General features: G+C 43.2%; 1 protein-coding gene across 2 annotated transcripts in view; it reads right to left on the bottom strand.

Moving 5' to 3' along the window:
* The window catches only part of GALR1 (galanin receptor 1), a 107,513-nt gene that overhangs the window by 9,521 nt on the left and 70,869 nt on the right, over positions 1-27,123 (bottom strand). The window contains exons 1-2 of one of the 2 annotated variants that reach the window (XM_049901896.1): positions 8,090-8,755; positions 2,423-2,488 (exon numbers count right to left, since the gene is read on the bottom strand). In XM_049901896.1, coding sequence (XP_049757853.1) covers positions 2,423-2,488; positions 8,090-8,755 — 732 coding nt within the window. Of the gene's footprint in view, positions 1-2,422; positions 2,489-8,089; positions 8,756-27,123 lie in introns of those variants that run through there. The other variant, XR_007519377.1, reaches the window with a different exon arrangement.

Raw genomic sequence — 27,123 nt, 5'->3', positions numbered from 1 at the left:
TAGATAGATAGATAGATAGATAGATAGATAGATAGATAGATAGATAGATAGATAGATAGATAGATAGATAGATAGATAGATAGATAGATAGATAGATAGATAGACAGAGATTGATATTTATATACCTGAACCAAACCAAATCCATTGCCATCGAGTCGATTCCAACCCATAGCGACCCTATATGATATTATATAGATGATATCATATATATGCTATTTGTATAGATGTATTCCCATACAGATTCAGATACAGAAATAAATACAGATATAGGTAAACAAAGCAATTGCTTAGCTAAAGGCTAATCCTTATTATATTGTAAAATAAAACAGAACATTTCCTAAGCATTTCTCATAAGACTTATTTCATTCATTTGATGACTTTGTTCTTTTCTGAGACTTTTACGGTTTCTCTCCAACACTTTTTCAAACAGAGAAATTAAAAGTCATCACAGCACACACACAAGATCCAGAAGATGTTAAAGGAATGATTTTTCTTTCCTTTTGGTAAACATAAAGTCTTTTCAGTCAATAACAAACGTATATCAATATCAATGGTATCTCCTCTGTTAAAGGAGAAAATCCCTCGCTCCCCCCGCCCCCCCAGCTCTCCAGGCACCCTTCACACCAGACAACACTTTTGATTTACATGTTTATACAATTTCATCTCTTCAGCTACAAGGTTAATACCCATATGGAGCCAATTCAACTTCAATCCCGTGATCCAGCTCAAGCCTATAAATAACTATCCAAACAGTATGCCCTAGAAATAATTGCCTAAGGGGCAACTATAAGCAATTCTTAATTGTCTTTGATGAATCCTCTTGCGGATGAGAAATGTGTCTCAGAGGAAACACTAAGAGGCAGGCTGGAAAAATTAGGCAACTCCAGCAAAAAGCACGTCACTGAAACCAGAGGAGCAAACGCATGCTTTCAGGGTTGATTCTATCCATGCAACCCAACACCTTGTCAGCTGTTGGAAAGATGGACCCAAAAACTTAAAATAAAATCTAGATAATAATGGTTTTGGTGTCAGGGAGGGTTGAGGAAAGGAAGCTACAAGGTAGTCTAGTTACATACGTGGCAGCTTTCATTCTTGAGTCATCGTCCTAAACATGGTTGATTGTATCTCTAATACAAGTTGATTTTTGCTGCTAGAAATTTTTTCAAAAGTCTTAATATTTGTGCTTTTTAACCAATTGTCTACCAGTGCCTTCCATTGGTAGACAATTGGTAGACATGTTCTGGGAACATGTGTTTTTAGCCGCGCTATTGTCTTTTTTTTTTTTTTTTTTTTTGTCTATAAACAGGGAAAGTCAGGAGAAGCTGTCTTTTTTTAAGTAGAATTTTCAACAGTAAATATGATTATCTGAGCTATAATTTCTGCAAGTCATGTATGTCATTGATCATAAGAAATACTGAGGAGGGAAAAACTAGGTATTTTCAGATTTTATTACTAACATTTATGGGTAAAAATGTCTGGTTACCATCCCCTCCTTCCTAATCATATTGTCTGATAATTGCATTCTACTTTCTGAAATCAGAAATTACATAAGTATTGTCTGTCTGAATAAGAGTTAAATTAATCCTGACTTGTAAAACAGTTTTCCCTCAACAGGTGAAATGTAATAAATATCAATAAGCTGGACACTGTAGCATTAATCAGAAGAGACTTGTTGAAGTCAGAATTCATTATTACTTTCAAGAAAGACAAGAAAAAGGGGGTAGCATTTCCTTTCAAATTGCTCCCCGTCTTTAGTTATAGCCCCTTTGGGTCGAGGTAGACACAGAGTCTAAATAGAAGAGATCGGGGAGCCATGTCTGCTCTTGAAGCTTTAGGGAGAGATTACAGCAACTTTCTCTTGAAAGAAATTAAACCAGGGCCTTCTGGAACCACAGAGAGACAGTAAATATACAACAAAATGCCTGTAGATTCACTCCATGCAGTAGCTCTGCGTTCTGCCTCAGTCTCCCTAGAACATGCCTCAAATGGGGCTCAGAATCCAAACTGTGCAGGTGGACCTGCCCACCCCCCTAAGCCTCCCTCCAAGTTTAACACAGTCAGTCCTTAACCTGAGAAGCCTCACTGAGAACCACTTTCCATTACCATCGCTGCCCTGCTGGTGAGAGATTTGTTTCAAATATCCATTTCCAGGAACTTAGATTTCCCGGGGAAACCCTGCTGGCGTAGTGGTGAAGTGCTATGGCTGCTAACCAAAGGGTCAGTAGTTCAGGTCCGCCAGGCGCTCCTTGGAAACTCTATGGGGCAGTTCTACTCTGTCCTATAGGGTCGCTATGAGTCGGGATCAACTCGACGGCACTGGGTTTGGCTGGTTTTTTTCGATTTCCCAGGCATTGGGCAGATGGGAGGATAACAGGATAAAAACAAACTGCTCTCTACAGAATAGCACGCATGTGACTGTTACCTTCTTCTTGGATGCTTCTGACTTCTTTGACATGTTCTTCAGCTTTTTGTGCAAGTGATGAAGGACCTGAAAGACACAGACGAATAAAGGGGGTTTGCCTCCTACCTCGTCATGCATTGTCTACTTGGCGTTGACCGTGATTGGCATTCTAAAGTGGTAATATCATTATCTATAAAACTAAAACATAATGTACCATGTTTTCTTGCAAATAATGTATGCCTCTAAGTTTGGTTGCCACCCACGCCCTCCCCCCTACACGATATTTTCATAAGCACACTATGCTAATTTTTTCACAGCAACATTTAAGAAAAATTGGCATAGCAGCACTTAGGAAAATGCCTCGAAGATATTGGCAAACAAATGTAGAAGACATGTGTTATTTGCATAAAAATACAGTAATAGCATTGTCTATAAACTTAAATAAAAGTATACAACAAATAGGAATTGCCAAATACACCTACTTTCCAACATTTGAGAATACGACAGAACGACCGAAGCCCATTGATTCTGCTGCAGTAGTGCCCGTTTTCCAAGAGTGCTGGTGTGGGAGCCTGATTCTTCTCCTAGAAAGAGCCCTATCACCACCCACTGTCACCAGATTTCCACTATAAGTCGGACACAATGACATGTGGACCCTCTCGTTGTTACTGGGTGCCACCAACTTGATTCCAACTCATAGCGACCCCATGTGAGAGAGTAGAACTGCCCCACAGGGTTTCCTAGGCTGTAAACTTTATGGAAGCAGGTCACCAGGTCTTTCTCCCTCTAAGCTGCTGATGGATACCAACTGCCAACCCTTTGGTTAGCAGTCAAGTACTTAACCGTTATGCCACCAGGGCTCCTTATATAGGCTCTAGATACATCAAAAAATTAGAGACGGTCTCCTGCCCTCAAGGAGTTCATCATCCAACAGGGAAAGAAAGGAAATAAACAAACACGAGCAATATAACCAGATCTTCCTCCAAGGCGGTGAGACTGAATTATGCCAAAGTTTGCTTCGATGTGTTCCGTCTGTTTTCCTGTTGTGAGTTGTCTCCACTTCAAAGCTTCATAAAGCAAATCATCGTATTAGGCTCCTTTCTTTATTCAAAGCCTTCCCACTGTGCTGTGCTTCTAGACCACATACATATTGAGAATTCAGCATCGCAACGTAGAGACCATTTAGCAGGGTTTGCAATTAACATCCCTGCCAGTGAGCCTCCTTGAAGATGCACTGGCTTCTAATTAGAGAAGCTATTTCTGTCTTCCCTCACCAGGGTAACCTCATGAGAAATGATATGACAATCTTTGATTATGTACAGGAATTTCCAACATAAACTTGGCCTTACACAAGAGTGCTAACTCTGCAGAATTAGTACTTCATTTCATTTTCATACCCCTTCTGGGTGAAAACCCAAAGAAAACTTAGCTCTGGATGATAATAAGCTTTAGGTGGCTTGTTGATTGCTGAGCTGGGTGTCTCAAAGAACCAGAAGCCACGTTCCAGCTGTTTCTTTGCTTCCTTCTAGCACCACGGCATGGAGGTAATTCAATCATATTGGACTTACTGAAAAGCCCACTCTACTCCATCAGCTCCGTGCACCTCGGGAGCAACCCATCACAGCCTGACTGAGAAACCACAGAGGGCTTTTACCTCTTCTACAAGCCCCCTTGCAGGTCAGGCAGCCACCACGGTGATATCAATCCCTGATCCAAATTCTCTGCCCGACTAAGAGATTTCTCCCTTCCCAAAATGGTTTAACATCATCTACAATATGACAAGTTTTTTACTCCAACAGGATCATTGGGAACAACTCTCGGCTCATTAACATTGGGTTACTTTACTCTTTGGCCAACAGAAACCAAGGCACCAAAAACTGAATGTAAGCAAGCATAGAAAGGAGCATTTGTAGGAGCAAAAGAGAGCTGCAAAGGGGAAGGAAAGAGCTGGGGTGGGACCCTGCTTGGAGAGGACAGGACTGGCTTGGAGAGGACAGGACTGGCGAGATGCACTAGTGGCATCTTCCCAGCAGGAGACCACAAGACTACAGGAGTGAAGAGGAGAGAAGAGACAGCAGGAACACAGATTAGAGGAGGACACCTGGGGAAGAGGCAGCACAGGAAATTCAAAGGTCAACTGCTTCATAATTGTGTCGAAGGGTCTACTCATTCCTCCGATGAATTAAATTGGATCCCTAAACAGGAATTTCAGAAGACCTAAGGATATCAAATATGGTTGAATGGTCAATGGATAAAATACCCAAGGAAACCTTGCTCAGCTCTGTTTCTCTTCTGGGGCCTGTACTTTAAGCACGTGTGGATATGTTATGAAACATCATGGTGGAATTCTCGTCATCAGAGGAGAAAGAATGGAGGCGTCATGACAAGTTAAGATCACACTTCTCAAGGAAGATAATGAGGGCTGTATGGTGGCACCTCCGTCAGGCCATACGTTCTAGAGGAGGGTGTGTAGGAAGGCACCTGCTCAAGCCTGAGCCCAGTCACCCTGGGTTCAGCTCTCTCTGGGCACCTGGAGACAGTTGGTGGGCTGGGCACATCCAGTGGTAATCTTTTTGTTAGACCAAAGGGGGTTCCAGACCATAATTCATCCTAAAGGAATGAGGGGTACAGCTGTGTTTAAGGGCAACCGCATGGCCTCAGAGCGGAGAGGCTTAGCAGAGCGCTGGGTCTGCTGCCCAGGCATCCTCCAGCCCCTTGGGTTCTAAGCATTTGGAGGGGAGGGGGACTTCAGGTGAGAAGAAACCAGAAACAACTGTTCCGCTAAAAATGTGTAAGATTTGAGGAGCAGCAGGCAACTCCAAAATGCAATTCTAGTGTGTTTTGGATTGAAGTGTGTCCACCAAAAATATGTATTGTAAATCTTAATTTCCATGCTTGTGTTTATAATCCCATTTGGGAATGGGCTGTCTTTGTTAACAAGGCAGGATTAGTGTAGGGTATGTCTTAAATCAGTCTCTTTTGAGATATAAAAAAGATTAAACAAGCAAGCCAGAGAAGCAGAGATGGGGGAAGAGAGATGCCCAGCCACAGACCTTCCTCCAGAGCCAACAGAGAGAGCCTTCCCCTAGAGCCAGTGCCCTGAATGTGGACTTCTAGCCTCCTAAACTGTGAGAAAATAAATTTCTGTTTGTTAAAGCCACGCACTTGTGCTATTTCTGTTACAGCAGCACTAGATAACTAAGATGTCTTCTAAAGTTTAAATGCGAAACAAAACAAAAACTCACATCGTCATCTCAGGTGCCTCTCAGGCCATTTGTGATTTTTCATCTTGGCTCTCAGACCTGGACCGCGGGGAAACCACCAGTCCTGAACCCACCACTCAAGTGGCAACGTCCTTAACTGGGAAGCACACACTTAACGATCAAATCAAAGAAAAGTAACTTTGTCACATCTCTACTTAGTCAGACCTGGAGTGAATTTCCAAATATTATCTTGAATTCCAAAGATTTTCCCAGTTATGCTTAGAATCAAACTATGTGCGTGTAGAAAACATCTCAGTGCTCATGTATTTATTAAATTTCTGAAAACCATTTCTAATCTTACCCCTATGTATGCCTTTTATAAATTCTCAAATGGCAGAATGTTACCCAATAAATTCCTTAAAGTTTACCTTGTCACCTCCATTGAGAAGATTGAAAGTTATCTTTCCCTAAAGACTTTTGGGAAAAGAAGAAAAAATATGCTCCAGTTCGACCCCAAGCAACTAGGAATTTAAGATGCAATTTTTGAAAGAGTCACTGTCGTCCCCAACTGGTAGCACTGATGCCTTGAACTGTTTCACACCCTCAAGCCCTTGCCAAAACCCCTCTCCCTCTATTCAGAGGACTTGGAATCCCTGGTGAAATTCCTTCTGGAATCATCTACCAGCTTCATAATCTGGTGTCAGTCACATCACTCCTCCAAACTCAGTTCCCTTATCAATAAAATAGAGACAACAGTTCCAACCCGTGGGGTTGCTTTGCAGATTAGTGAGATAACGCGTGAGACAGGTAGAACCAGCCTTTGTTTCAAATTTGCGGGACACTAAATATAGAAAGGAGCCTTGGTGGTGAAGACCTAAGTGGTCAGATGCTAACCAAAATGTTGGTAGTTTGAACCCACCCAGGGGCTTGAGGGAGAAAGACCTGGTGATCTGCTCCTGTACAGATTACAGCCTAGAAAACCCTACGGAGCAGTTCTACTCTGTAGACACACGAGTTTGCTATGAGTAGGAATTGACCTGACAGCTCCTAACAACAAAATAAATAGATCCGCCATTTTCCAGATAACTGAGAGTTATTTTCCAAATTCCCTATCTCCACTGTATTTCTTTATATATAATCCCTTGGTGTAGTCATTCTTTCAGATTATATCCAAAATTATTCCCGTTCAAAATATAGATACAACTCTATATTGATGACGGAGGGGGAACCCCATATCAGATGGTTTATGTTAAACATTTTTCTGGAAAAATAAGAATTACTGTTGTTGCTACCACTGTCTTCTATTTATTCAGGGTTCTACAGCCACAGCCTTAGCAGAAATAAAATCAGAGACAAAGAGATGAAGTTAAATTGGTGGGAATGTTGGTGTTTTTCTAATGGTGATACTACTCTGAAAACAATGCCTTGGGAGATATTAGGGTGTAACCCATAAGTCGCCACCATATGGTATTATGTATGAAATCTTCAAAATCTTATGTTGTTCATGAAAGAGCAGGTGTGTTTAGGGAGCTGGCCAGGTTCTGCACAGGGAGGGCAAGAACAGTCTGCCCAGTGAGGAAGAGGCCAGAAGTGAAATCAGGTAGGCGTCCGGAGTGTTTCTCTAGAGTCCGAGATTTAGACTCCCCCTAACCTAACCCTGGTGGTGTAGTGGTTAAGTGCTACAGCTGCTAATCAACAGGTCGGCAGTTCAAATCCTCCAGGCGCTCCTTGGAAACTCTATGGGGCAGTTCTACTGTGACCTACAGGGTAGCTATGAGTCGGAATCGACTCGACGGCAACGGGTTTGGTTTCGGTTTTGGACCTGAACCACTTCATATTGTTTACACAGCCTTTCTAACAGGACTCAAATGGAAACACAATGCCTCCAGTTTCCTTCCTTCCAAACCTCTCTGGACACTCCAGCCAAGACTAAGTGCAGAAATACTGGTTTACGACTTGCGGTTTTCTAAGCTAAACTTGTGTGTACAATAAACTGCGTGGCTCTGCCCCCGAGAGCAGCGGCTTCCCAGAGCCGGGTGTCCGCAAAACCTCTCTTGGCAAGCGCACACCCTGCGCGCCGCGGGGACCGCAACTGTACCACAAGCCCCTCCACCATGCCACCGCGCGCGCGCCCTACGGTCCCTCCAACCCTCATTTCTTCGAGCGGATGATCTGGGGCAGAGAGTTAGAAAGCAGAGCCGGCTCTTCACCAGTTGAGGGGGGCGGGGTGGGAGCGCTGAGCTCGCCTCTCCTGCCAAGGCTGCAGGAACCGAGAGGGGAGGCGAGAGCCGTCTAGGGACATCTGGGAAGTGAAGGGCATACTGTCTCCAACATTTCTCAAACTCCAAATAACTTTCTTGTGCAATCGCTAGCGGCAAACCCAAGCAGAGGCGAGGGCAAAACTGAGTGGAGAAGGCTCTCCACACAGAAGAGCCCAGAAAACAAAAGTGGACGCCCCAGGCCCTCACGCGCGCCGCCCGCCCACCTTGGCATAGCAGAAGCAGATGAGTAGCAGCGGCAGCAGGTACCCGAAGACAAAGGTGCAAACCACATAGGCCTTCTTGTGGCGCTGATTGGGCCACTGCTCCCAGCAGAAGGTCTGGTTGCCGGCGCCGCGGTGGAAGAGGCGCTGGTGGTAGGCCACGGGCGAGGCCATAGCGATGGACAGCGCCCAGATGACTGCGACGCCCACCAGCGCGTTGCGGGACACCCTTAGCGAGGAGGAGCGCCGCGAGTGCACGATGGCCACATAGCGGTCCACGGACATCGCGGCCAGGGTGAAGATGCTGACCAGCATGGAGACGGTGAAGAAGTAGTGGGTGAACTTGCAGATGAAGGCGCCCAGCACCCAGGTGGGAAGCGCGTACACAGTGGCCTGGAAGGGGATGCAGAAGAGCAGGTAGGCCAGGTCGGCAATGCTCAGGTTGAGGATGAACAGGTTGGTGGTGCTGCGCGGCTTGCCCGGCTTGCTGCGCGCCAGCACGGTAATCACGAGGCTGTTGCCCAGCACGCCCAGCGCGAAGATGAGGCCGAACACCACAAGCGTGGCCAGGTTCTCGACGCCGATGCCCAGCAGAGGCAGCGGCTCGGGGCCGCCGGACTCAGGCCCGCTAGCGTTGCCCTCGCTGACATTCCCGTCCGCCAGTTCCATTGCCCCGGCGCCGGGGCGCGGGGAGCGTGAGGACGCCGGCGGTCCCAGCCCAGAGCTGGGCTCGCGTACCCGCGCCGGAGCTGCCCTCGAGGCGCACGACACCGCGCGGCCCCGCGTTAGCTGTGCAGCCGCCGGTGAGACGGGAGTCGGGTGCGCTAGCGGCTATCCCGGGGATGGGGGCGGCCAGGGCCCCGATCCCGGCGGTCCGCCCGCGGCGCCGCCACGGATCCGCGCTGTAGGGACGCGCGGGCTGTGGCCTTGGTGGAGCCCCTCCCACAGCCTTACTAGCTCCACTCCCGGCTGGCGGCGTGCGCTAGCGCCGGGAGTGGCTGCCGGCCGCACCTGTTGCTCCAAGCGCCCTGCTTGCTGCGGCCGATGGCGAGGGCTCCGGCGTGGCGGTACTCCTGGAGCTCCTCCAGGCTCCCCTTCCCTCTCAATGTTTGCGGGGGCTGGAAGGAGTCCACAGAGCGAGAGCGCTTCTACGCTTTCCTGGTTGGTCGGCAGTGTTGTGCGCAGGGGCTCCTTGGTTGCAACTGAGAGGGAGCGAGGACTCCGGCCGGCTAGGTGCCTCCCCCGTCCCTGGGAAGTCACCACGCTCGGTAGGAGGCTGGTCGCGTCCTAATGGGACGGGTCACCGCCTATCTCCCTGCTGGGCTCAGCCGCGCACTCTCTTCTCTGCAAGGCGCGGAGCTCCGGGTTCATCTGGGGCTGCTGCTCGCCTGATGCGGTTACTGGCCCAGTGCGCTGGGAGCTGGACGTGCTTGGGCGTTCTCGGCGCACGGAGGCGGCGGGTGCGCAGCCTTCTTCATTCTGAGGACTGCTCCTTCTCTCCCTCCCTCCTGGGTCGCGGTCAGTGAGAGCGCCTCCTGTCCCAGGAATAAACCCCAAGAAATCCAGGGTTGGCTGTGTCCACGTGCAAAACGAAAATGCGCTTGGCGCTGCCACCTGGAGTTTGGTAAAATTTGCTGCCTAGGCACCTCCACCCCCACCCCCCACGTGGCCAGGAGGAAAACAGAACGGCCTTTTTTGAATTTTCTTCTTAAACGTGTCTGAGAAGGTCAGGGGATATGAGTCGTGTTGACCTCACTCAACTTGAGATCATTTTTGCCTTATGTTACTCATCCAAGTGTCATAAACAGAAGTACTGACATACGAAATATTTGTAAAGTTGCAAAATGTTTCATATCGTATCGCTGCAGTAAGACGTGGCTATGCCAAAAGAAAAAAATTTTTTTTTCTTTTTTTTTTTTTTTTACAGAAAACGGAGCCGCGTAAGTGTAGTAGTGCTAGTGAACATTATCCTTGTTTGTTATCTTTGTAGTTCTCAAGTAAAGAACTGAAACTGAGTCATTTATCTGTAGTGTTTATATGGTTTGTCTGGACCCACTTTCAATAACACCTGTATGTTTCCAGCACTCCCCAAATGGTTATGGAGTGCCCATTATGTATCAGACACAGTGCTTGAGGAGATGGGTGACACAAAGACCTGTAGGATGCAGTTGTTCCTTGGGAGGCTCCCTGTCATTGGAGACAAAGAGATTTAGATAGAGAATATGGCAACTGCTGGTTACCAGGTGCCAGTGCTAAAGGGAGAGCGGGGGAGGGGAGACTCATCCTTTAAGGGACACTTTTTTTTTTTTCTGTTAAAGGTGATGGAAAAATTTGGAAAGGATAATGGTGATAGTTGAACAATATGATGAACGTAATTAATGTCACTGAATTGTACATATAAGAAATGTTGAAATGGCAAATGTTTTGTAACGTATATATTTATGACAATAAAAAACAATAGGAACAAAGATGATGCAGAAGTCATCTTTGCCTTGGGAAGTTTGGGAAGTGAGTAGTGTCTCATGTCTCTATCTAGCTAGCTCCCTTCTGCCTCATTTCCAGAAAGACTCATGCAGCTCACCGAACACCCACTATGTGCCAGGTACTTCACCTACATTTGTTGTTTCATTTAATCCTCACAAATGCCTTGTAAGGGAGATGTTATATTCACCCACCTTTTTCCAGAGGACAAAGCTGAGTTTAAGGAACCTGCTTATCCAAGTATCTTGCTAAACCCTAGAATGTGCTTATCTTCCCTAACTGGGTATCTCAAAATGTCATTAAGGTGTCTTGCCCTTCAGTATTCCTTCTCTGCCCCAGCTGCTCTCACTTGGGCTTTTGTGGTATCCTGTTGTGCTGGACCCTGGTGGCACAGTGGTTAAGAGGTCAGGCTGCTAACTAAAAGGATTAGCAGTTGGAAACCCTTTGGGGCAGTCCTACCCTGTCCTATAGTTGCTATGTGTTGGAAATGACTCCACAGCAATGTTTTTTTGTTGTTGTTTGTTTGTTTGTTTGTTTTGTCCTGGACAGCTTGGTAGCGTTGAGAGTTACAGGTTTCCCTGGCTATCCAAAAGTAGAGTGTTCCTATGAAACCTTCCATAAGCTGAAATGGTGTAATTTCCCAGATCCAAAAAGTAACCTACCAAATCATACCAAATAATGCATAAAACCTAAAATAACTTTAACATAGTAGAAGCAGAAAACAGCTCATAACTGATTTTAAAATGCAATTTTACAATCTCTATTTTTTGAACTAGTGAGTTTAGTCCATTTACATTTATTGTGATATAGCCACATAGGGCTTCCAGGGAGCACGTGGTGGATTCAAACTGTCGACCTTTTGGTTAGTAGCTGAACTCTGAACCACTATGCCACCAGGGTTTCTGTATATATATATATATATATATATATATATATATATATATATATATATATATATACATACACGTAACAAAAGAGCCCTGGTGGCACAATGGCTAAGTGCTTAGCTGTTAATTGAAAGATTTGCAGCTCAAATCTACTCAGTGGCTACATGGGAGAAAGACCTGGCAATCTGCTCCTGTAAATATTACAGCCTAGGAAACCCTATGGGGCAGTTCTATTCTGTCACATGGGGTCATTATAAATCAAAAATGACTCAAAAGCACCCAACAACACATTTTATCATGGAGACAAAGCATTAAAAAAGAAACAAAGCTATAATATGCCATGTCGTAAATACTATGAAGGAAAGAAAAGCAGGATAAGAGATAGAAAGTAATTGAGGAGGGCAATTTTATACCTGGTAATCAGGAAAGACCTGTGGCAAGCTGCCATTTGAGTAGAAATCTGGAGGAAATAGAGCACAAAGCTTTTTGAATATAAACAGTAGAACATTTCAGTGAGAGAGACCAGCAAAAGGACAGTCTTAAGGCAGAGGCCAGCTTGCATATTTATGAACAAGGACTCTATGGTTTTGTTCCAGTGGCTTACATGGGACATAATTGTTAGAAAATTATGTCTAAAGTGATTTTTTTTAACGGACTTTAATGCATTTAATAAATATTTAGGGAAGAGAGAAATTAGAAAAGTGACCCTAAAGGTACAATGTGAAAAGTTTCATGGGAACATGAAGAAAGGAATTTAAAAAACAAAAGCGGACCACATATCCAAGTATTAACCTGTTGCCATGGAGTAGATGCTGACTCATGGCAACCCTGTATGTATCAGAGAAGAACTGTGCTCCATAAGGTTTTCAGCAGCTGATTTTTTGGAAGTAGATCACCAGGCTTTCCATCTGAGGCGCCTCTGGGTAGACTCAAACCTCCAACCTTTTGGTTAGTAGCCACGTATTAGCCATTTGTACTACCCAGGGACCTTATCCAGGAACCTAGTTTTGTATTTCCCTATTGTAAGGCACGTTAGGATCCTCTATCTCTCTCCACAGGTTTACGTTATGTTTGCCCTGTGTAAACAAGGACAACTTCTTCAAAAATATAGTTAGTATGAATTATGAGCTAGTGACAGAATTATTACCCTGAGTTTTTAAAGCATGGCGTTGAAGGTAAGCCTACAGTTTTGTGTCTCCATTATCCATAGGGCCATGGAATTATCTTGCTGAAAAAAGTTTCATCCTGTTAGCCCCCGCATTCAGGCCCCTACTGGTCTTCTACCCACACCCGAGCTAGCCCTTAGGACCTTCACAATATGGCGCCAGTTCATCCACAACTCCTTGGTTGCCAGCAACTGGCCCTCCTCTGAGCACACTGTTCCAGCCACGCAAACTAATTTCCCCCTAACATGCCCTGTTCTTTCATAATTTTTACCTTTGAACGTGGTATTCTGTCTATCTGGATGTTATTTCTCCTTTAATTACACTAAGGAAATTTTTCCTCATTGTTCAAGAAACAGCTACAATGCTCCCCTTTTTATTGAGTCTTTGTGGCTTTCAAGGTAGGGTGAGTTACCCCTTCCTCTGCAGAAAATTCTGTTCTTGCTCTTCAAAGCTTTGATCACAACACATTGTAATTTTGTGTGTTGTGGGCATGAAGTTCACAGCCTTGAACTCTCAGGGGTCTGTTCTGGATAAACGCCCAGAGTGGTTCCAGGCAATCATCTCAGCTTCTGGAGGCTTTCATGGCTCAGCTCAGCACCTGGGGAGGGGAGGACTTCTGCAACACCCTTCCCTCCGTGCTTCGAGGAGCCCTTGTGACCTGGGTTGCCCTGTGCCTTCTCCTCAGAACATCTAGGGCATTCTGCAACCTGCATATGATGCCGGCCCACTTTCTGAAAACCTGGGCCTCCTAGGGTGGCCTCAGAGGGGAGGGTGCGGAGCTGGCATGGGAACCTTCAGCTCTCCTTGCACCACTCTGGAGCCTCAGGAGAAGGTGTGCGGGGCTGGGGGGCAGGCATCCCAGCCTTTGGGGCCTGCCCCTCTCAGCTCCCACTGTCATCTGACTGTGGGGCCACACTTGAGCCCCAAGACTCAGCAAGACCCTCTCCTGCCAACATTGAGATGGGTGGTGGGCACCAGCCCTCTGCTCTGGACCCCCAACTGCCAGGCTTCCGGTCACTCCCCAAGTGACCTCACACTTTCCCTTGGACTTCCATACATCCCCCTCCAGCCCATAAAGTGTCTGCCTTGTAGAAAAAGGGCTCTGAGTTCATCCTGCCTTCCTCCCTACCTTCTGGTTGATGGTATATGTTCAAACTATACCTCAGGGACTTCACACCAAACTGTCGACTCTCCTCCACATTTTGTATTCATTTCCACTTAAAAGGTAGCAATCCTATGTCTAATGGACAAGTTTTAATGATGTGCAGGACACAGAGCAAAAAGGAAATATCTAGAAGAGAACGATATAAAAAACAAACCAAACCCATTGCCATCAAGTCGATTCCGAATCATAGTGGCCCTATAAAACAGAGTAGACAGTGGAGCAAGGGCGGGGGTTTGGGGACGATGGTTTCAGGGGACATCTAAGTCAATTGGCAAAATAAATTCTATTATGAAAATATTCTGCATCCCACTTTGAAATGTGGCATCTGGGGTCTTAAATGCTAACAAGCAGCCATCTAAGATGCATCAATTGGTCTCAACCCACCTGGATCAAAGGAGAATGAAGAACATCAAGGTCACACAATAACTATGAGCCCAAGAGACAGAAAGGGGCACATGAACTAGAGACTTACATCATCCTGAGACCAGAAGAACTAGATGGTGCCCAGCCACAACCAATGACTGCCCTGACAGGGAGCACAACAGAGAACCCTTGAGGGAGCAGGAGAACAGTGGGATGCAGACCCCAAATTCTCATAAAAAGACCAGACTTAATGGTCTGACTGAGACCAGAAGAATCCCGGTGGTCACGGTCCCCAAATCTTCTGTTGGCCCAGGATAGGAACCATTCCCGAAGACAACTCATCAGACATGGAAGGGACTGGACAATGGGTTGGAGAGAGATGCTGATGAGGAGTGAGCTACTTGTATCAGGCGGACACTTGAGACTGTGTTGGCAACTCCTGTCTGAAGGGGAGATGGGAGGGTAGAGAGGGTTAGAAACTGGCAAAACGGTCACGAAAGAAGAGACTGTAAGGAGGGAGCGGGCTGACTCATTAGGGGGAGAGTAAATGGGAGTATGTTGTAAAGTGTATATAAGTTTATATGTGAGAGACTGACTTGATTTGTAAACTTTCACTTAAAGCACAATAAAAATTATTAAAAAAAAAAAAGACAGTAGAACTGCCCCATAGGATTTCCAAGGAGTGGCTGATGGATTTGACCCTTTAACTAGCAGCAGAGCTCTTAACCACTGCACCACCATGGCTCCAAAAAAAAAAAATTATAAAGGGAAACATTGTAAAATGCCATCTCACCACATTTATCTGTCTCCCATGAACTAAAAGATTGCAGACTCTGTTATCTTTGCATCCCCCACTAGTTCATGACCATGCTTGCTAATGAATGAATGAATGAAAAACCATATACCAATATTGACCAAATCAATAAATAAGAGCAGTTGTTTGTAAAGGACCTCCTGTGTGCCAGACTGCAGAAATATGTACATTATGCCAATTCTCAGAACAACTCTATAAACTTGGCCTTATTTCCCCCATTTGATAAGCAAGCAACCAAGTCTCAATGGAGTTACTCCTACTATACTTAGGATCTGTGCACATTTTTGTAGGTGGTGATGGGATTTAAGAGCTGACTCAATCCTACTCCAAATATGATGTCCTTCATCTCGCTCCTGTAATCAAATATATGGTACGTACCTATTCTAGTGCAAGCACAGTGGGGGCAAGGATCCTTCCAAGTCATTCCACTGAGAACCCACTGTGTGAAACCCACCTGAATCAGTGCATACTCTATCTGCCCAGCATACCTCCATTAGGAAATGCCCCTTCCTCATTCTGGGTTCATCCTGATTCATCCCGGAGGTTCACATGGACAGACCTTCCACGTCCTCTATGTCCTCACCCTGGCTCCAGAAATGAGCATCTTTCCAGGCCTAGCCAATCAGAATACTCCACCAACCCTCCCCCATGGTGACTGGCTATTGAGAAAGATAGATTGTTCTTCCTCTGTAAGATCAAAGGTGAGAAATCCTGGTGGATGTCTCTCTTGCCATGTGAAGTAAGCTCTTGGAGACCACAGGCAATCCAGGAAAGCAAAGTGGAGGAGTGGAGACTGAGGAGCCCTACCACATCATTAGAGCTGCTGGGTCCAGCCATGCCTGAAGCTATTTTACCCCTATACTTATTAGTCACATGATGTAATAAAGCCCTGTTTTTTTTTTTTAAGTGAATTTTAGTTTCATTTCTGCAAACTAATATGGCTTTGCCTCAGGGAAAATGTATATAACACAACATCTCAGCTACTTAAATATTCGTGTTCAGTTTGAGGAAAAGAAAAGATATACATGAAAAGAGAATGTAAAAGATGGTATAAATTAAATGGAGAAATACTTGAAACCAGTTATTTTTAGTCTTCTTTTCTCCAGATTAAATATCTTTAATATTTTTTCTTTTTGTTTGATTTCTTTTTACTCAAATATAAGTGCTCATTGTTTATCCTTAACATCTCTAAGAAAATAGGTCACATTACACTTGACAAAATCATCTCTCTTTGTAAAGATTTTTCTCTCCCCCAATGCATTTATCCATCTCATTGCATTCACTCCTTCCTTCACAGGAGGAATCTATTTAAATCACAAGACAACCTTTCCTCCAGGAATGGAGTATAGAAAACTTACACGAAGGAAGGATGATTTTGTATGCAGCCTTTACTGAACAAGTATTTCCTACATAAATGTAATAAATACTGCAAAATGTGCACAAGTCATAAATATGCAAGTAGATGAAATTTCAAAAGTCCTTGAATGCTTAATGGAAGATTTGTGGACCCACCTCCTAAAAAATGCAAGTCACTGTGCTGAGGCCTGCAAGTAACCACAGACGAGAAAATACGAACCTTGAAATGAAAGTCGTTTGTACTCTAGAAAGGAGATGTGTCCTGTGACACAAAAGATTACGTGAGGCAGAAAACAAAACATCTTTGAATAATTTTGACTGCTCTCCTGTTGCTCCTCATTAATCTCCTCGAAACAGTCTAGCAACAACTCGAACCACCCTGTGTGTCCTTAGCGAGCTGATTCCCGAATCCTGGCTGCTAACAAAACCCGAGGGGTTTGGGTTAGAGCATCCCGGCTCGGCGCACGCACTCAGCTGCCGCCTCCCGCAACTCAGAAATGTTTTCCGGGTAATTAACAGAGGAAATGGCCTATCTTCCACTTACGCAATCAGTATTTTATCTTTAAATGTAGTATTTAAAGTTTTCTTTCTGAACAACTCATTCTGGCTTAATCATTTTCCTTTTTTTAAAGTCAACTAGAACTCCAAAATTTAAAAGGCATTATTGATTTCATCACTCCAATTATCCATCTATCTAATCGCTACCTATTCACTCTATAGTCTCTGGGTGGTTCAAACGGTGAACGTGCTCGGCTGCTTACCGAAAGATTGGAGGTGCTCCACAGTGTTTTCAGTGGCTGATTTTTCAGAAATAGGTCACCAGGTCTTTCTTCCGAGGCACCTGTAAGTGGACTTGAACTTCTTTCCTTTCTGTTAGCAGCCCAGCATGTTCACCGTTTGCACCACCCAGGGCCTCCCGTCCACTTGAATCATTAATACATTGTTTATATATATATTTTTTTAATTACGTACGTAATAAAATGCGTGGATTACAAAATAGTGTTCGTAAGTATCAAGTTTATTTTTCATAAGGAGAAGCAAACATACTTTATACAAAGTAATTTATGATATGAAATGTTAAGGGTTTAAAAGTAAACATAATTTTGCATTTTTTAAGTAATAGAAATTTCTTCTCCTATTCCCTTGCTACCACGGCCCCTTTAGTTCCCCCAGCACACACAGATTCAGAGACAGAGGCTCCTTCCTGTCAGCGAACGACTAAACTGTCCAGGACAGACTATTATCTATTCCTGTTTAAATCTAAAAGGGAAAATGCTGATCGTATTGTTTCATTGTCAACGTAAAAAAGAACCTCCTGCCATTTTCCCTGTATTTTATTTCCTATTCTTGACTGCAATTTGAAATAACTCTAGCTCATCAAGTTTGCTTTAAAAGGGCTTTTCCAACCCTTCTTCGGCAGCCAAGAAAAATACTCCCAGATCAAAAGACTTAAAGAACCTTTTAGGGAAGTTTAAGCCCAAAATTAAATCTCTGAAGTTCTGTAATTTTAAAAAATCCTTGAAAATTGAGCATAGCTCTAGAAAGGCTGACTTGGTCTTAACATAAAGTCATAAATGTTAAGGCTTTTCCCTATTTGGCGACTAAGTGGATTTTGCACAAACACAACTAAATGCCGAATTGGACCAGTGGTCAGGGCTCAGGAGGGACCCCATGTGGGGGAAGCGGCTTCTGTTGGAAGAGCGATGATGACACCCAAGAGACTACTCTCTCTTTGTGATAGATTCCACCATCTACTGAGAGACACCGAGAACCAGTCTCTGGAAGTTGCTAAACTCCAGCAGTTTTCCCAAATGTGTAAAACACACATGTTTTGCAGAAAAGGTGTACGTCAGGGTTGTATTCTTTTACCATACTTATTCAATCTGTATGCTGAGCAAATAATTCAAGAAGCTGGGCTATATGAAGAAGAAAGTGGCATTAGGATTGGAGGAAGACTCATTAACAACCTGCATTATTCAAATGACACAACCTTGCTTGCTGAAAGTGAAGAGGATTCGAAGCACTCACTAACGAAGATCAAAGACTACATCCTTCAAAAAAAAAAAAAAAAACAGCCTTCAGTAAGGATTATACCTCAACATAAACACAACGAAAATCCTCACAACTGGACCAAAAAGCAACATTATGGTAAATGGAGAAAAGATTGAAATTGTCAAAGATTTCATTTTACTTGAGTACACAATCAATTCTCATCAGTCAAGAAATCAAATGACACACTGCATTGGGCAAATCTGCGCAGAAGACCTCTTTAAAGTGTTAAAAAGCAAAGATGTCACTTTGAAGATTCAGGTGTTCCTGACCCAACCCATGGTGTTTTCAACTGGCTAATTTGCATGTGAAAGTTGTACAATGAATAAGGAAGACCAAAGTAGAATTGAAGCCTTTGAATATATGGTGTTGGTGAAGAATATAGAATATACCATGGTCTATCAGAAAAACAAACAAATCTGTCTTGGAAGAATTACAGCCAGAGTGCTCCTTAGAAGCTAGGATGGTGAGACTTTATCTTGCATACTTTGGACATGTTGTCAGAAGGGACCATGTTTGGTAAAGGACATCATGTTTGGTAAAGTAGAGGGTCAGTGAAAAGAAGGAAAACCTTCAATGAGATGGATTGACACAGTGGTTGCAATAATGCAAAAAATTGCAAAACATAGCAAAAATTGTGAGGGTGGTGCAGGACTGGGCAATGTTTTGTTCTGTTTTACGTAGGGTCACTATGTGTCAGAACTTACCCAAGGCCACCTAACAACCATTGACAGCTCCAGGGTGTAGAGACAGAAAGTCTTATACTTTGATAAGACTTGATATTCTTATACAAGTGTGCAATATCTCATATCTGCAAGTCCTTCCTGGCTCATTTTCTGTTCTCCTTCTCTGTTGAGTGAATGAAGAAGAGTTTCCATCCTATAAAATACCTGACCAGTAATCCCCAAAACTGTAAAGATTAACCAAAAAAGGGAAGTCTGAGAAACTGCCACAGCCCAGAGGAGTTAACAAGACATGATAGCTAGATGTAATCTGGTGTCCAAATGGGATACTGGAACAGAAAAAAAAACATCATGGAAAAACTAATTAAACCCAAATACAGTATTGAACTAATGAATGATAATATATCAATATTGATTCATTAATCATGACAAGAGTACATAGGAAGATGTTGACATCAGGGGAAATTGAGTGATATGGATTGAATTGTGTCCCCCAAAATACGTATTGGAATCCTACCCCCTATACCTGTGGATGTAATCCTATTTGGGAATAGGGTTTTCTTTGTTGTGTTAATGCAGCCATAACAGTGCACAGTATGGGTGTGTTTTCAACCTAACTTTTGAGATTTTAAAAAAGCAGATTCAACACAGAGAGAAACGAGCACAAACAGGGAAAAGACAGGTGCCATATGGAGATTGCCAAGGAACTGAGGAACTCTGGGGCTAGAGAAGCTGAGACAAGGGTTGTCTGACAGAGAGAGAGCCTTCTCTTAAAGCCTGTACCCTGAGCTCAAACTCCTAGCCTCCTGAAAGGAGAAAACAAATTTCTCTTCTTTAAAACACCCGCTTCTGGTATTTGTTACAGAAACATGAGGAGATTGAGACACTTGGCTTGGGATACACAGGAAGTCTCTGTACTATCTTTACAACTTTTCCGTAAAGCTAACCAAAAAAATCAAACTAATTGCATGGAGTCAATTCCAACTCATTGCAACCCTACAGGACAGAGTAGAACTGTCCCATAGAATTTCCAAGGAATGGCTGGTGGATTTGAACTGCTGACCTTTTTGTTAGCTGCCAAGCTCTTAACCACTGCGCCACGAGGGCTCTGTAAAGCTAACACTCTTCTAAAATACGATATGTATTTTTAAAAATGTGGAGGAGACATAGAGGACACATTTGGCCGCTTGTTCTCTCTGTCCCGCCCTGGGCTGGGTCTGCAGAAGGTAGATGATGAATGATGTGGGCCACCAAGGAGTACACAGTCCCAGGAGACATGAACTGTCGTTCCCGATATGACAAACACTGACAGGGGAATATAGGCAGACTCTAAGGGAGCACAGATGGGGGAGGGCAGGGTTTTTATTTTTCCTATAGCTGTCATTTCAAACAGAGACTCAAATATTGAGAAGAGAACTAAACCTACATCTTCTCGTCTAAAGGAAAGAGGGAGAGTCTCTGAGGCTGTTTCTCAGAAAAACATGGTTGCTTCATTTTACAGGATTCATGAAATAAAAACTACAGAGAGAAATTGCTCTTTTACAAGAAAATAAGTCAAAACCATCCAAATGAAAATCACTTAGAATGTTACCAAACCAAAAACTGAAGTTCACAATGAAGTGATGAAACTCTGGTTATGGAAACTCTGTGTCTGCTGGGCCATGGGCGGCGGACCTCTCTGATCCCACCCCCTCCTCAATGCCTGGTTCAGGGCGCTAGAAACAGAAACTTCAGACCAAACCCAGCTCAAGCTTTGGGACAGATTATGACCTCATCTGCCCCCTCTGCACTTCTAAGACCACGTCCTTATTTTCTGTCAAAGAAGTCAACAAATAGTCACCCTGTTAGGCTAACTTTATATACTGGTTCCTATACCCTGGAGTCCCTGTGTGGTGTAAACAGTTAACACGCTCAGCTGCTATCCAAGAGATTGACAGTTTGAGTCCACCCAGAGACACCTTGGAAGAAAGGACTGGTGATCTACTTCTAAAAAATCAACCATTGAAAATCCTGTGGCACTCTTGAGTTGGAGTCCACTGGATGGCAAATGGTTTCTTTGTTTGTTTTTGGAGAGGATGAGGTCACACAGTGTGTAGACTGACAAGAAATGATGGTCAATAACAAAACCTTAAGGACTACTAAGATTTAAGAATAAAAATATGAAAAACAAAAAAACAGTGACTTAAGAAGGGCTGTTGTTTTTGTTTTTAGGTACCATAGAGTGGGTTCCAACTCATAGCGACCGTATGTACAACAGAACGAAACACTGCCCAGTCCTGTGCCATCCTCACAATCATTGCCATGTTTGAGCCCATTGTTGCAGGCGCTGTGTCAATCCATCTTGTTGAGGGTCTTCCTCGTTTTTGATGACCGTCTTCTTTACCAAGCATGATATACTTCTCCCAGGACTGATCCTCCTGATAACATGTCCAAAGTACATGAGACATAGTCTCGCCATCCTTGCTTTTAAGGAGCGTTTTGGCTGTATTTCTTCCAAGACAGATTTTTTCATTCTTTTGGAAGTCCACAGTATATTCAATATTCTTCACCAACACCATAATTCAAAGGCTTCAATTCTTCTTCAGTCTTCCTTATTCATTGTCCAGCTTTCACGTGCATATGAGGTGACTGAAAACACCATGGCTTGGGACAGGTGCACCTTAGTCTTCGAAATGACATCTTTGCTTTTGAACACTTTAAAGAGGTCTTTTGCAGCAGATTTGCTCAATGCAATGCATCATTTGACCTGGAGTTAGAAAACCAAAAGAGAAGAACGTGATTGGCATTTCTCAAGCTGAAAGAACTGAAGGAAAAATTCAAGCCTCGAGTTGCAACATCGAAGAATTCTATGGGGACAATACTAAATGACACAGGAATCATCAAAAGAAGATGAAAGGAATACACAGGGTCACTATACCAAAAAGAACTGGTTGACACCATTTTAGGAGATAGCATATGATCAAGAATGGATGGTACTGAAGGAAGAGGTCCAAGATGCACTGAAGGAATTGGTGAAAAAGAAGCCTCCAGGAATTGACAGAATACCAATTGAGATGTGTCAACAAACAGATGCAGTGTTGAAAGTGCTCATTTTTCTATACCAAGACATTTGAGAGAGAGCTATCTGGCCAACTGACTGGAAGAGATCCATATTTATGTCTATTCCAAAGAAAGGTGATCCAACCAAGTGTGGAAATTATCAAACAGTATCATTAATATTACACACAAGTAAAATTTTGCTGAAGATCAAAAGTGCCTGCAGCAGTACATCAACAGGGAATTTCCAGAAATTTGTGCCAGATTCAGAAGAGGACATGGAACCAGGGATATCATTGCTGATGTCAGATGGATCCTGACTTAAAGCAGAGGAAACCAGAAAGATGTTTACGTGTGTTTTACTGACTCTACAAAGGCATTCAGCTGTGTGGATCATAACAAATTAAGGATAACATCGTGAAAAACACTTAATTGTACTCATGAGGAACCTGTACATAGATCAAGAGGTAGTCATTCAAGTGGAACAAGGGGATACTGCGTGGTTTAAAGTCAGGAAAGGTGTGTGTTTGGGTTGTATTCTTTCATCGTACTTATTCAGTCTGTATGCTGAGCAAATAATCAGAGAAGTTGGACTATAAGAAGAAGAACCCTATGGAGCAGTTCTACTCTGCACACATGGGGCTGCCATGAGTTAAATCGACTCAAAACAATGACGACAAACTGAAGAGTAAGTGGCTAAGCCATGCTTCAAGTCATAAGTGTCTCTAGAGCTTGTGATCTTTATTACCATATTATACTGTTGCTATTATGTACGATTGTATAAATATTATGTTAGAGATTGCTAGAAACCCCTGGACATCTGTTAAAAAGAAAAAAAAAAGAAGAAAAAGAAGGCTGGGGCATCAGGATTGGAGGAAGACTCATTAACAACCTGCAATACGCGGATGACACAACCTTGCTTGGTGAAAATGAAGAGGGCTTGAAGGACTGATGAAATCAAAGACCACAGCCTTCACTATGGATTACGCCCTCTCAACATAAAGAACACCAAAATCCTCACAACTGGACCAGTGAGCAACATCATGATAAACAAAGAAAAGATTCAAGTTGTCAAGGATTTCATTTTACTTGGATCCACAATCAACACCCACGGAAGCAGCAGTCAAGAAAGAAGGGATAATCACAGACGTAGAAGGAGAACAAGAGAGAGAATGAAGACATGGGTGCTGCCAAGAGGAGGGAACATTAACAGATGAGCAGGTGATAATATCTAAATATTTTCAACAGGCCAGGAAAGATGAGGATGGCTATTAGACTGTTGAAGTAGGCAACTAAGTAAGTGTTGATTAAACAAATGTCTGTTTCTGTGGATTGTTTTAAATAATTACAATCATAAAAAACCCATTGCGGTCGAGTTAATTCCGACTCATAGTGGTCTTATAGGTCAGAGTAGAATTGCCCCACGGGGTCTCCCAAGAGCAGCTGGTAGATTTGAACTGCTGACCTACTATGCCACCAGGGCTCCAAACAACAATCATAGTATCCATAAAATTATGTGCCGTGTTTGCGTTCACTCCATCTTACATAGGGAGAATTTCTGATCCTGCTGTGCCTTCTTCATAGCTATCATTTACAATCCATTGAGTGGTTATGTGGTAATTTGCTTAGTCATCCTATTGTTAAATATTTAGATTGCTTATAATAGTGAAATATAGAAAGCAAGGTCGCAATTAGCCTTTGTGCTCATAGAAAGTATTTCTTCTGATAGCTTATTTCCTTAGGATAAATATCTAGAAGCATGGTAATATTAGACCCAGAAACAACACCCACTGACACTGAATTGATTCTGACTCACAGCGACCCTCTAGGACAGAGCAGAAGTGCCCCGTAGGGTTTCCGAGGCTGAAATCTTTACAGAAGCAGACTGCCACATCTTTCTCCGTGGAGCGGCTGCTGGAATTGAGCTGCCGACATTTTGATTAGCAGCCGAGCACTTAACCACTGCACCAGGCCATCAAAAATTAAATACCTAGTTTTTATTTTCTGCTAATTTAATATATCAAGTCATTTTACTTATTAAAATAGTTCAACATTTTCATCAAAAGCTGCAAAATAAATCTCTCATGTTTCATGACCTAATGTTCTAATCAGCTTATTACAATAAAGTTCAATTACATTAATCATTGCATGTTAAGGCAATAACAACACCTTTCCCTGCTGTGGCCAATAAACTGCCTAATAAGGTAACAGTATCATTGGGAATCGCACAGAAATGAGTGTCTTCCTGTACTTGAGTGGAAAAAATGGTGCACTCTTTCTCTCTCTGATCCAGGTATTCAATTACCTTGTTCTCCAGGAGATGATGTAAAAGAACACTTTTTAGGGACGGCACTGGGTTTTTGGGTTTAAAACAAAAAATACAAATAGGGGATGAAAACAGCCCATAATACTTCTGCCCTAATAACTCATGTTGACGCTTTGTAACAAATGAAAGCAACACATGCAATGGTCAGAAAATTCAAGTAACAATGAAAGGCATAAAATTGAATGTAAAAGCCTTCTGCCTCTTAGTCTTTGCCTATCTCCAAAAATTATCACAATGGCTTCCCAAGTATCCTTCAGAAAAATGATATGCATATATAGTCTCCTATATAAACATATAGTGGACTCACAAGAGTGGGATCATAAGCTATACATCAATCTGGAGGTTCCTTCTCGCTTACTTAATATTTCTCAGAAGTCTTTCAACATCAACATGGCAAGGTTTGCCTTATTCTTTTTATCACCTGTGTTGTTGCCCATTATACAAATTATCATGATTTATTGAACTAGTCTAGTCTACTGCTGATGGAGAGTTAGATTGGTCCCTTGTCTGTATATCCATAGGCTAATTCCTAGAAATAAAAGTGCTGTGTCAAAGGATAGATGTTTCCAAGTTGGACTTGTGAGGATTTTTGAAGAATAATGACCCTAAAATGGAGCATCATTCCATCTTAATGCTGATGGAGCTCAGCTGATGTTGAGGACTATGACACCCTTATCTCAATGAGTGCTACTTGGTTCCTCATAGAATGTTGTGTTGAGGAGCTATTAGATCTCATTTCAGGCTCCCTCAGAGTCTCTTAGTCAATCGAACAAAAGATATTTCCCGAGTGCCTGTTGTGTCTGGTTGTGTTCTAATTACTGGAACCGCAGTAGTTAAAATGGCAAAGCCCCTCCCCTGAGGAAGCTTACACTCCAAGGGGAGAAGACAGATGATAAACATTTAAACAATGGTTGCAATAGTCATGAGTAGAGAGGATTCTCTTCCAGGGAGGACAACCAGGAGAGGTCTGTGTGAGGAGGTGACAACAAAGCTGAGAAACCAACAGCCACACGAAGTCTGAGGAACAGCATGTCAAGGAGAAGGGTCCTGAGCACTTAAGACATAGGATGTCTGTCCTGGAGGTGAACCAACAACAGAGAGAGAAAAAGAAGAGAGAATGCCAAAGGGATAGAACCGCGGCATTCATGTTGGGCTTTTGAAACAAACAAAAAAACCAAACCCACTGCCACTGAGTGGATTCCAACTCGTAGTGAGCCTATAGGACACATTAGAGCTGCCTCACTGGGTTTCCAAGGCTGTAATCTTCACATAAACAGACTGCCACATCTTTCTCCAGCAGAGCAGTTGGTGGATTGGAACTGGCAACCTTTCAGGTAGCAGCCAAGAACTTAACCACTGTGCCATCAGGGCCCCTGAGACCATGTAGAAACTCTAATATTATTCAAGTTACCATTGGATGCTATTGTCCATTTTTAAGTCGGGGACTACTGTGAGATGATGTATACCATTAAAGCATGTTCCAGCTACTCTGTGGATAGTGCGCTGTAGGCACAGGAATGGGCAGGGAGGCCAGGTAAGATAGCTCACAGTAGTCCAGGTGAGAAATAATGGTAAGATGCCAGATTTTAGCAAGGAAGATGGTAATAAATGGTCAGATCTGGGATATTTTGCAAAGAAATAAAGGGCAATTCCTATTTGTTTTGTTTGGCCTAAAGAATTTGAATGGTGATGTGATTTCCTGAGATAGAGAAGAGTGGGGAGGAAGCATATTTGGAGGGGAAAATAAGTTGGTCTCATTTGGGAAGTTTCAGATGCTACTAGACATCTTTTGAGGATTTCAAGCCAACAGTTGAATATTTGAATCTGGAGCCCAAGGAGGAGACGAGTATGAAGATTGGTACTGAGGAGTCACAGGCATCCAGATGGAATAAACCAGGGACTGGATGGGCTCACCTCAGAAAAAGTATAGTCAGAGATGAGGACTGAAAACAGAGTTGTTTTAAAACACAGTTGTGTTAAGCCATCCAGTTTGTGGTACTTTGTTATGGTATTCCTATGAAACTCATAAATATAGTTTCACCAAATCCTAGAGGGTGCTTTAAGCAGAAGGGGGTCAACTGTGTCACCTGTCTCAAATTCTACTTATTCTATTTTTGCTCACATAATGATTATAACAATTTCTGTGTGCTGAGCAAATAATAGGAGAGGCTGGACTACGTGAAGAAGAATGGGGCATCAGGATTGGAGGAAGACTCATTAACAACCTGCGATATGCAGATGATACAACCTTGCTAGCTGAAAGTGAAGAGAACTTGAAGCACTTACTGATGAAGATCAAAGGCCACAGCCTTCAATGTGGATTACACCTCAACATAAAGAAAACAAAACTCCTCACAACTGGACCAATGAGCAACATGATGACAAACACCAAAGGAAGTAGCAGTCAAGAAATGAGAGGATGTATCCCATTAAGCAAATCTGCTGCAAAAGACCTCTTTAAAATGTTAAAAAGCAAGGATGTCACTTTAAAGACTAAGATGCACCTGACCCAAGTCATGGTATTTTCAGTCGTCTCATATGCATGCAAAAGCTGGAAGATGAATAAGGAAGACCAAAGAAGAATCGATGCCTTTGAATTATGGTCTTGGCAAAGAATATTGAATATACCATGGACTGCCAGACGAACGAGCAAAGTCTGTATTGGAAGAAGTACAGCCAAAACGTTCCTTAGAAGCAAGGATGGCAAGACG

This window comes from Elephas maximus, chromosome 11, assembly GCF_024166365.1.
Source record: "Elephas maximus indicus isolate mEleMax1 chromosome 11, mEleMax1 primary haplotype, whole genome shotgun sequence".
In the NCBI taxonomy this organism is placed as follows: Eukaryota; Metazoa; Chordata; class Mammalia; order Proboscidea; family Elephantidae; genus Elephas; species Elephas maximus.
The sequence above is the reverse complement of the archived record's forward strand: the minus strand, read 5'-3'. Positions and strand labels throughout refer to the sequence as shown.